This window comes from Ambystoma mexicanum, chromosome 3q, assembly GCF_040938575.1.
Source record: "Ambystoma mexicanum isolate Mex_15411 chromosome 3q, UKY_AmexF1_1, whole genome shotgun sequence".
NCBI lineage: Eukaryota > Metazoa > Chordata > Amphibia > Caudata > Ambystomatidae > Ambystoma > Ambystoma mexicanum.
This window is the reverse complement of record NC_090926.1, coordinates 1,177,678,383-1,177,690,763: the sequence shown is the minus strand read 5'-3', so window position 1 is coordinate 1,177,690,763 and position 12,381 is coordinate 1,177,678,383. Positions and strand designations below refer to the sequence as shown.

General features: G+C 41.7%; 1 protein-coding gene across 2 annotated transcripts in view; it reads left to right on the top strand.

Moving 5' to 3' along the window:
* The window catches only part of LOC138581972 (ribonuclease Y-like), a 338,026-nt gene that overhangs the window by 68,571 nt on the left and 257,074 nt on the right, over positions 1 to 12,381 (top strand). For both annotated transcript variants that reach the window (XM_069652880.1, XM_069652879.1), the window contains exon 2: positions 3,544 to 3,601. In XM_069652880.1, the coding sequence (XP_069508981.1) occupies positions 3,544 to 3,601 (58 nt within the window). The remainder of the gene's footprint in view (positions 1 to 3,543; positions 3,602 to 12,381) is intronic.

Below are 12,381 nucleotides of genomic sequence, written 5' to 3'. Positions count from 1 at the left end.
CACACAGGAAGAACCACACAAATTCCTAATGTACTTACTACAAGTACTGGAAACCAAAACATCCCTATAAATGAAATCTTTCAGATTTCATACACGTGGAAGCGTACATGCACTCTCCGCACCATGTTTCACAAGAGCACATCCTTAGTGAACTATTTGTATATGTATCCATACCAAATTGTGAATCCATTCCATTTCACCAGCTTCTGCAGAATGCAAATCATGGCATATTATGCCCTTTTTGCAATTCACACAATCATTCCAGCATACAAATAAACTCACATAGCCAATATGTCACACTAATGCTTATAAGGTACCAAAAATAACTGTAAGCTCACTAGCTTTACACACAGCCTAGTATCTCTTGTCAAGAAAACCTTCACAACAGTAGGCATAATATAACACACTGGTGCCACAACCACTTCAGGCCACTGTACTGCATGTGTCAAAAAAAGAAGTGGTTGGTTACTCCAAAACATAGATTACTAGCAAATCTAACAAATGCCTACTTAATATTCCGTCAACCCAAATGTACCCACTAAAGTATAGCACACTAAACAGTTAGAATATGCCAATAGGTATCTAACTACATCCATAATACTACAATAGTACTTTTAAAAGTCAAGATAGTTAGAATATGCAAACAGGTATCTAACTACTTCAGAAATACCCTTCATTGCAATACACTTCAGATACGCCAACAAAGTTCTTGTTACTGCAAAACGTCTTGTAAAGTCTAATACAGTTAGAATATGCCAACAGGTATCTACCACCTTTAACCATCCCCTTAATTACAAAACATTTCAAACATACTATCACACTCACATAGTCACAATCGTTTTTTTTTTATTCTCTATGGATTTTGTTTCCCAATGACCCAATGATTATTTCATGTCAATACAACAACAGTGCATAGAATGTACTATTTACGAGGGTCAAAAATGTAAATGTATATGTAAAATGTAATGCAATTAAAGCTTTTAAACTATCATGATTAACAAATTATACAGTTTTTTCCCACAGAAATAGAACCAGATATTCCAGCTTTATTACTGTATGCAACTACGTAACCATACCAAGTATAAAGAAATACATATTCCATAAGCACTATCTTCAATAGTACTATAATAATAATTCCACCATATTAGAAATACTGTATACTCCCACTACATTACCTATAATTACACATATTACTATAGTGTGTGTGGCCAGTGGAACAAATTCCAAAACTTGCCCTGATCCCCCTGCAATTCAAATAATGTCCACATTCACCAAAAGTGACTGTGGACTCAGCTGCCCTTGCACACCCTTTTTTACCTATAAACACAGCTCTATGTCAATGTTATTGCACTCCCCCACCCTTTCCAAACACTCTTTAGGCCACCAAAGGACTCTGAATTTGTAAACTTCTTCTCACTGCGCTATGTCTGCAGACTCGGCAGCACCCGCAAAAACATTTTTCACATATAAGGACAGTTCCATGGTAACTTCATTGCACTCCCCCACCCTTTCCAGCCCCTCTTTCAGACACCAAATAACCCAAAATGTGTTTTCGAGACTTTTTTCCCAAAACACTATCCGCGGATACCGAAGGCTGTCCGCGGATCCAACATGGCGACTTTTTAAAAAAATATGATGCACCTCACACTTTTGAACATCCAACAAGCGGGCGTGTATAATGTCTGCCACCCGCTCATTGGCCTAGACGTGTCCACGGACCCCAAATCGGGACACGAGTCTGCGGACCGGACGCAGATATCCCTAATTATTTTCTACCTTCCTTTGGGAGATCTTAAAAGAAAATACTGGACGGATTACACCAAATGTACAAAAGCGCGCTTTCAGGACCAAGCCGCCGCTCCTGGGGCAAATTTGGTGAAAATCCATCCAGAGGTTTGGCCTGTAGACAAGAGCACAATTTCTTTTCCATTGCGTCTAACAGGATTTCCACAAATGTTGGGACCCTATTATAACTTAGACCCTCCCCTTAACGAACTGCATCGAACATCGCAGGATCTTTCTGATAGGCCATATCTTTTTTGGTGCAAAGTTACGTGAGGATTCATCCAGGGGGGGGCAAAGTTATAAGCTGCCCAAAAAGTGCTCTTTCCATGAGTTGAGCAACTTAACCATAACTACAGGGCTGCTACCCACGGCCTTAAATATATATATATATATATATATATATATATATATATATATATATATATATATATATATATATATACACGTTATGGTTAACTTGCTCTATCAAAAACCTATGAAATTCAGTGACAAAACATTGTTAAAAGGACGTTATGATTACAAGTCAAATGCGTAACATTTTCTCCTGTGTACCTTGTTCACGCTGTGCTTTTTTCTATTAAACATCCAAGTCACTCATTATTAGTCGTTTATTTATTGGGTTCGGCATCTCCTGACCCGGAGTGCGGTCTGCTTGCCTCCGGCAGGTTCTTGTCTGTATATATATATATAACGTCCTTATGTGTGGCTCGAGTTACAAGACCCGCACTGCAGTTGGTTTGCCGGTGCCGGAGAGCGTGGAGGAGCTATGACGCTATTACATTTCCAAGATGAAAGATAAACGTTCGAGGCTCCATAGGAATCACAGATCAGAATCACAATAAGTATTTCAGGACCCAACATGTCTTCTATTAGCAAAATAAGGCTTTTATTATCCAAACAGACAGAACTGATGCGTTTCACCCTTCAGGACAGTCTGAGGAAGCCCATTGGTGAAAAAAACGTCAGTTTGGTCGGTTTGAAATACAAATCAGAAACAGACACAAAAAGATAACGACTTCCAGAGGTAAATGTTTACATTATCCTTTTTTTCCTGAAATCTTCATCCTATATGTGCGTACGCACACGCGCGCACCTGCGCTCACACACATACATCACTCAGTGGGTGTAGAAGTGATGACAATCTTAACTCTTGTGTGCCCTATTGATGCCAGTTTTGATGTCATTTTTGAACTCATTGTTGATCGATGCTGCAGTCTTATGTGTGTGCTGATGGGCTGAACACCAGGGTGGACTCAGATTTAAGTTTGACGTGACCTTCCACACTTACTGAATTTGATGGTTTCTTTTGGTGATAAATTGGTCTGTCTTAGATCTCTTTTAACTAAGGATTTTTTGTACTGAATTTTATTGGTTTTGTTATGCTATGTTTTATCCGGCCCCACTGACCATGGACTTTGGCCATGGTCATTGAACACGCCCTTTGGCCAGGGCCACTGCAGCAATTTGGATAAAAGACTGTGCAAATTCCTACAATCATGACCTTCTATCCAATGGTGTTCACGGTGCACACGTTCAATGGAAAAACGTTTTTCTCTATGGAAAAATGAATAGACCGAAAACTGTTTTTTTTTTTTTTCCTTGCTTAATAATTTCCCCCAAAGGTTCCAGTTTAGAGGAACACTTGCCAGGCATTTTATACACTTAACATTTTAAATTGCAATATGATAGTGTTCAGGGATGTCTGATATCAATATTCTTGGTATACATTGTTAAATGATATGTTTGCTTACATTTTAGTCACTGCTGCCATTGAACAAGTAAAAGGAAGGGAGTCCATGCTGGAGGATGCCATTTGGTAAGTAGCTGGGTCTGTTGACACAGGGCTGCATGGTATTGGATATACGCCTAAAATCTGTCTATCCAAATGTTGATCAAATAAAACTAATACATCATGGATCGGTAAGAAAAAGATTGTCATGCACAACTTATAACTTGAACTTCCAAAAGGCTGTCTTGTCGTGGAGGTAGAGGGTGGAGTGGCAGGGGCAACTTTGTAGACCATAGGGTGATCCTGTGAGGGGCACAACCATTACAAAGCCATTACAAATGACTCCAGGTCGTTGTAGGGTTTTTATTTGAGGTGTGTTAATAGTTACTGCTTACCAGTGCAACCGACTTCAGCAAGAGAGTGTTAACCTATATAGGAGTCTGGGAGTATTTCCAGCTTCAAAATGATTTTAAATTAATGGTGTGAAATAGCACATTTTCTGGCACATTTTGAGATAAAAACTGTGTGAAAAGTCATAAAATGTCCAATTGATTCTGGACATATATTTTTCAGTTGTTAGATGCCATGAGGCCAACAGCTTATAGGACAACATTTGTAAGAAGCCTGTGCCCACATTATATTGAATCAATGCCGCTGTAAAACACTTTTCATGCTGCCTGTGCCCAAATATGTGCTACATTGTCTACTGTACAACACTCTCATGATAGTGCCCACAATATATGCCAGTGCTGACATTGTACAGCACATGTTCATGATACCCATGTCTTCAAAATATGTTAGAACTGCCCAATAAAACATTTTCATGTTGCCTGTGCCCAAATATTTTCCAGTATTTCTAGTGTAAAACTCTTGAATGATGGTTTGATGTCCATAGTATGTCAGCACTGCCATTGTAAAGCACATGTTCATGATGTCTGTCTATGTTGTAAGGGAGGAAGGGTCTTTTCATCCCTCCCTGTACATTCTGTGTGGAATGGATCTATTGCTCATCCCATTGCAGCGAGACGTCCCCTTGTCTCTCCTCTGACGACAGTGGAAAGAACCCATTGTATGACACATCCAGACTCCATTTTATGCCACCCCAAACTCTAGCTCTTTACTAGGCCGCACAACGATTTCTAAAAGTCACCTCTCCCACCGTACAGCGCCATACATGTCCAGCCCAGACACACCCACCAACTCCTCTCCTGTCTGCGCTGCACAGGCCCTTTTCCCACAGAAATACAGCATGTATTGTTGCAAATCGTCTGTATCTTTCTCTTCCTCTGTGCTCATTGCCCTGTTTGTGACTGGGGCGTATCTTGACTTGTGTACTCATCTGTCTCTACAAACCCGCATGTGCCCTCTCAGCCCCCACCTTCACACCCACCGCTCTTGAAACCCAGACCCCTCTTCCCTTTGTTGCAGATACACATCTAATCCACTGCAGTGACCAGAGCAAGAACCCACCACGGTCCTAAATCCCCCTGTACCATATATCCAATAAAAAAACAACACCTATCAATCTGTATCATGAGGCATCAAGTAGATCAAACCCCTTCAAGGTGGGCACTGGGATTAATGTTTTATGGTTCCTTTGGGGCAAAGTATAAGCTGGATATATAGTTGTTAGCTGTACTTTATAGCACCTCCACTAAATGTCAGAGTTTAATGTTGATTAGTTGTTTCAAGCCTTTTTTATGTTGTCAGAAAAATAGATTAGTTAGCTGATCCGTGCCCTGCGCCTCTGACCTTCACCCCTCCCAGATGAGCCCAGCTGACCCACGTGCTGCAAGAAGCAACAGCCCAGCACCAGCCAATCAAGCTGCGTCAACCCATTATATTTTATAATGTAACTTTGTAGTGAACCAATAAGCATGTAGTATTCATCACCTATACTGTTGGTCATCAATGAGAAAATCTGTCCTTTTAATGTGATGTTTTGGTATTGTTTGGCAGAGTGCTCTCAGAGCAGCACAGTTCTCTGTGTGCATCTTTTACCTGATATAAACTGTGTTCAACTTTCAATCTATCTCCTGGTCTCTTTCCCTACTGGGGTGTGTCCATTTATTCCGTGTTTGGGATCTGTGCTTTGGGAATGGGCGCCTTCATTTGGTGTCCCCTTTGATGTGATTGATCCGGGATGACCCCCGTACTCTGTGTCGAGATCTGGGGCACTCCCATCAAGACCATCGCCACCTACGGCTGACCAGTATTTAAAACGTGTATGCTCCTGAGCAGGTTCAGCGGGCCTCGGCTTTGTGAATACCCACCTGCTCGTGGGAGCCGGCGACGGCTTGGTTGGGGGAGGCACCCCGATTGTGGATAGACCGCGAACGGAGGCTCTTGGAACACCACGAACACTTGAGTACTGATTGCACGAAGAATTAAAGGAGGGAAAATTGATAAGGGATGAGTGAGATTAAATAATAGAGGAATATGCTGCGGGTTGGGCTGGGTGTGAATGAGGAGATTGAGTGATTGTTGACTGAGGTGTTTTTTCTTTTTCTTATGGCTATTATGTTTTTATATAAGGTGATGAAATAAGAGGAGATATGGGAACCTAGCTCCGAAAGGGGGTGGATGGCGGCCCTGCATAGTACTGTCTCGACCAGTGCAGGAATATAAATGAGGAAAAAGGAATACTTTGGAATATTATATATTGAGTAGACTCGAAAAATAGTAGAAGTTCTTTCTTTTAATAGTGATAAATATCTTTAAGTGGTTGACCCAGAAGGGGCCAGGGTAAGGTGAATGCAAGATATGAATGGAGGGGAAATAGAACACTCTTGAAACAGGGCAGAGGGTTTAAAGGGTTATTGTAAATATATGTTTCATGTTTTATGTTGTCAGTAAGGTGCGTCAGTTTGTCAGGTCAATGTGTTAATTGTCTTACGTCATTATGTTTTCGTTCCTCCTATGAATAGATAAAGGCAATATAAGACATGAGTAAAATGTTTTGAAATGCGATTTGAAAGATTGTTGTTAGAAGTATCAAGCGATTGAGGTATTGACAGGGTTGGCTGCCACACACATTCACACACAGATAGTGGAAAGAAGTTGAAAGAAACCATGTGGGCAGACATGCCACTCTTGCACATATGCAAACACCTCCCCTTGTATATTGAAAAAAAAAAGTACCAAGGGCAGTGGCTAACAGAGATTAAGGGGGAGGGGACATCTCAAATATGTCCAGAAGAAGGGTCATTCGATAAGATGGTGTTGGACCTTGTGGCGACATACTTAATGGCCAAATATAAGGGGAAGCAGCTCCAAAATAGAAGGGAAGTGATAGATCTCTGGAGGATTTTTGAAGAAATGCCCCCTGCAATTAAAAATGAAAAGGAGTCACAACAGTTATTGGTAACAAGACAGGAGGGAGGAGGGGAAAGTAAAGAAGGAGAGGAACCAAAAAAGTTATACCCACTGCTGACCAAACCTGCTGTGGGGTATTGCGATCCGTTATTTCTACCCCAACCAAGTGGAGTGGGTACACTGACAGTATCTCCGCCCGCCCCCTTATAACCCTAAGTGCCTGTATTGTCCAACAAACATACCCCCAGCACACATAGGACGCATCACACAAGATTTAGAAGCCCAAATGACCAGTACCCAAGCAGAATTGTCCCGACTAAGAGCACTATGCGAAAATACACTATCGCTGCTGGTGGGAGGGCAGACACTGCTACAACCACCATTGAAAACCTCCTCTGTAATAACGGAGAATGAATGGAAGTCTGGAAACTCCCTCTTCCGCATGCATAGCACTCTGATTAAAACAGTACGAGTGAAATGGGAAGGTGACCCAGTAAGTGTAGGGTACGATAGTGTGGCATCTGACAGGTAGGAAGAATGTTGGAGCGATATTGACGAGTACGAAGAAGGAGCAGCGAGAGGAGGACTGCAAGTATAGTTGCTGACACCAAAGGTGGGAGGAGAAGAGGAAGTGTGGAAAGGAAGGCTTAGGAACAGGATGGTGAGAATGGCGCTGGCAAAGAAAACAAAGGAACGAAGGTAAGTAAAGGAAGGGGGAGAAGAAACCTACAGCTGCCCCTCATTCATAAGTGGGTGGGGAGACCTCATTATGTGACCTGGGCGTCAATGGATAAAAACAATTTGTTGAAGGCACTATCCCCACTTTCTGGGGTTGGGGGAAATGGATATATGCTTTTGAGAAAAACACTGCAGAGGTCCCATTAGTGATAGGGTATATCAAGAGTTTGCTATTATCTGCAGTGGGAGATCAAGCAGACGGGGTGTGGGTGAAGGCGGGGTTCCCGGGAGTGACAATGGACTGTGATCGGCATGATGGGCATCTTTTAAAAACGTGAGAGCACAGGTGTGGGATGCATTGCAGAGAACATTCCCCGACCCCCCTGATTTACACTCTGTGATGCAATGCACAATGGGGGACGAGCAAGATGCTGCGCAGTTCATTCTTCAGGTACAGGATATATGGAGGGCGGTGATGGGCACGGCTTGGGACCAGTCCACCTCCCTCTTTTACTTCATTATCATGAGAGGCCTCCTGAAGGAGGTGCAGAAGGCCCTTGATAAAATTGCTTGGATAGAAGCCAAAGGCTGGCCAGAAATACAAAGTATTATAGTACATCATTGCAGGAGGATCAAAGAAAGGAGAAAGAAATTGCAAAGGAGAAGCCTTGGTTTGGGGCCTGACCGATGAGTGATGGAGTAATTGGGAAAGTGGGGAGTAGTCTGACTTTACACTCAGCACCTGAGTTTAATTTTGCTTATGTGCTGCTAACGAGTCAAAAGTCCAAGGTTGGGAAAGCAGGCCAACCAATCAGAGGGTAAATATAGCAACATGCTATACAATGTTGCAAAAACCAACCTGCCTTCATTTCTCTGCTATAATTAGTATTATACGTATTTAGAGGTAGTCTGAGACATGCCCACCAGATATGGGGCAGCCAATTATATTATTAACACGTATATATGCAATAGGTACATATGTTCCCTTAATCAATCCCTCCCTTCAATAGGTTTTACAGTCTGACAAGTAGGATGACATCATAGATTATGCATATCAAGATATAAACTACTGCCTGTCGTTCACCAGACTTTATTCTATACTAATAATAAAGTAGTACTTTGCTATATTGTTTGAGTCCAACCGTTTATTTGGGTCTGAGATCGTTAATGGTAATTCCATCTAGCACATGATATGCTTCAGGGTGCTAGAGCACATTTTGGTAGCGGATGGTTCTGGTTTAATTGACCTATGCCCAGATCTAGACTCTCGCACTCTTGATTGATTCCGCCATTAACCAGAAGACCATGGAGCTTCCTGTGGCGATCAGCTGTAAAATAACACGTGTTAAAAGAATTGGTCGGCAGCTGCACCTTTGATGGAATTCCTGTGCGGTCCCTGCAGGTGACCACTGACTGTAGGCAAACTGGTCAATTGGGGAAGAGTTGATGCCAAGGAACTCAACCTGATCCACGGATGTAAGTAGAACATCAAAGGTGGCAAAAATAGGGGAAAGGACTGTATTGTAAATATATGAATAGAAGCAACAGGATTTTTGGGGATTAGAAAGAAGAGAAATAGATACCTCCTTTTCCTGGTTCCAACAGAGGCGGAAGGGTACGCACAAAAATAAAATACTCCAAGTAGGGGTATTAAGGATTGCTGTCAAAAGTGAGATGAGATGAGGTACATTTACTAAATATAGTAAAGGAAGGCATGCACAGAACATTTTAAAGTTCACATGTGTATGGGGTTAAAAATATGTCAGTATAAAATGTTTATTATGTCTAGATTAGGAGATAGAAAGAGATAGTACACAATTAAGGTGATCGGCTTTTTAAATTAAGAGATTGACGTCAATTAGGAGGGTAAAAAGTAAAGGAAAAAAACAATCAATAATAAAACGAGATAGCAAAAATTGATAGAAAGTGTAAACGAAGGAACAAAAAGAACATGATCGCATAGATTTTTAAAGTGGTTACAAAACTGTTTTTTTGATAATAAGCAGAAATTGATGGTGCCTGCTCAAATTAATCAGTGTGGTATCATTGATAAAATAAATAAAGGATCAGGTAAGTATTGACAGTCGCGATCGACTTGTCATCATGGGGACACTACTCGTGTACACCTATGCTGGACACTGCCGAGATATACACCCAATATAAGACAGTATCACGCGCAGCGAGTCAGAGGCGCGACTAATAAAATACTCTTGCCGTGTCCTCAAGATGGTTTGTTGTCAAAAATAGTATTGCAACATATGATAACATATTTGCATGCTACATAAAAGGTGAAGAAGTTACAGAAAAGATTGGCTGTTTTAGAGTTGTGGAAAACGTATCGGAGCGAGAAAGAAGATCTGCCTGAGAAGGAGTGGATGATTAATCAGCATAAAGAGGAGGATATAATGCCTTTAGCTCCTCTTTCCACTACTGAAAAAACTCATCCTTCCCCTTCTGAAAACAAGAGCACAGATACTGAGGAACAGGGATTTCAACCTTTAAAGGAACTGAAAGAAGCAGTGGGGTATGTTAAACAGCGGGATGAGAGAAAGGACAGACAGGATAGACAGGATAGACAAATGGAGGAAGAAGCAAGGAGAAAATGGGAAGTGAAAAGCAAGACTAAGGGAGTAACAATAGTACAGAATGAATGGATGGGAGGACAGATATTACTTAAGCTAGACGATAATGGCATTGATGGGGTTCGAGAAAGAGAAGAAAGAGAAGAGCCCGAAAAGATAGAATGAGAACATGTGAGAGCATATAAAGAAGAGAAGGACAAAGAGAGGAAGTGAAAGGAACAACACAGAAGGTACGAGGCAAGGTAAGAAAAAGAGAGAATAGGAGAGAAGAAGTGCGAGAAGATAGAAATTCAGAGAATGCAAGTAAGCAGGTTGCAAAGAAGGCAAGAGGAAGAAGAGTGGAGAGATGCGAAGAGGAGATGAGATTAATAGAAGTAGGGCACTAAAGGATGATGAGATAGATCATCTATTTAATAGCAGTATAGTGCTGATTGTAATTGTAATTGGTTATTTATAACGCGCTTAATAGCCAGTGGTTTCTAAGCGCGGACCCAGGGATCTAACCTGTGTTGCTCTGTGTCATCTTGTTTCCAAGGCGCATGAACTATCCTCCTGAGTGCATCAAAGCGCGAGAACAATTTGAGGACGAGAGAGGGTAACAACAGCCTGCAGGGAGATGCAAGGGTTACCAAGAATACATACATGGGCTGATGAGAATGAAGCAGAAAAAATAGAGAAGAAGATTGGGGATTTATAAAGGCAAATGAGAGATAAAGATAGGAATAAAACCAAAGAGAATGTTGAGGGATCTTTATCAAGGGAAACAGGAGGAAGGTCAGGTGACGCATTAACAGATGAACATAGAGTGCTGTCTTTAAGTAGACAAAATCTTGATGACGTGGAAAGGCATGAAAGTCATACATGCTGGGGCATAATGATGTCAGATGAAGAAAGGGAAGAAAATGAAAAAGCGCAAAGGGAGGGCGCACACAGTTTTTTGAAAGATTTGAGTATAGAGAAAGTGGTAAAATGGTCATACCTAGAGGACCCTAAAGACAGAACACCAGAACCGACACCATACACTGAGCGACCACAAGCACGGTTGCCCCTGCAGGGAATGTATCCCCTCGCCTTATGTACCTATTAAGGTAACTAACAGGACAGAGTCAAATGGGCGAGACTAGCCCTACCTGGAAAACACAAAGTATAGGTGGGTATGATTTTGGATCAGGGTTTTCACAATTCCCATTATTAGAGAAAGGGGAGAACAACCACAATATATTCCATAGCCACAATGGATAAGGATCATTTGAAATGAAAATTACCTTGTTTTACTTCAGGTGTGGGAAAATGGATTTATGAGTTAAAGAGAATGACATCAGGAATCACGTTAGCCATAGGTGACATAAAAGGCCTGCTAGCAGCCACCCTAGGGGAGAGGGCTGGATTTCACAAACCACAAGATGTGATGGAGTGCCATTTAATAATTGCAGAGCAGATGTATGGAATGTGCTCAGAGTACAATATCCCGATACATCAGATATGGGTGCTATTATTACAAGGAAGATGGGTGAAGATGAAGATCCTGTTACCTTTATTCAAAATATTCAAGAGAGTTGGGTCTTGAGACGAGGAAACTGTAGGATAAAATGGTAGCATAATTTTACCACATTTTATGTCAAGGACTGCCTAAGTCAGTGCAATGGCAGATGAAGAAACAGGTATTGATGGAGACGAAGCCATGGTCAGAAATACAATTGACTATCGTGCACCATTGCCGATTGTTACAAGAGAAGAATAAGAAGAAAGCTGGGAGAAGAAAGCAGGAGGAAGCAAAGTTAGTTAAAAAAATTGTCAAAACTGGCCATAGAGGGAGTGGTATTGACGTATGAAGAAGGTGTGGAAACACAACAGATGCAAGCAGTGCAGCAAAGTAATATAATATACCCTATGGATCACAGTGGATACAATATTTAGCCAAGAGGAAGCAGTGATGGACCCAGGGGAGGTGGATGAGCTGGATTTCAGAACCCTCAGGGAGGAGGAGAATTTAATGGTGGACAGCTGCAACAATGTTGGAATTGCGGGAGGATGGGACATATAGACAGAAAATATAGAAGTAGAGGGAGCAAGTAGCAACATTGGCAAGCTCAAAGCTCAAAGAGGGGGGATGGGTGTGTACAAAATAATACAGAACCACAGAAGTATTATGCCTAAGATCACAAGCAGAATCAGGCATGTGTGCTGCAGCCACTCCATTACAAATGCAATTGCCACAAGGGCAACCACAGGAAGTGCCTATGCAAGCACAGCAGATTCAGTCCCAGCAAGCACAGATACAACAGGCCATGG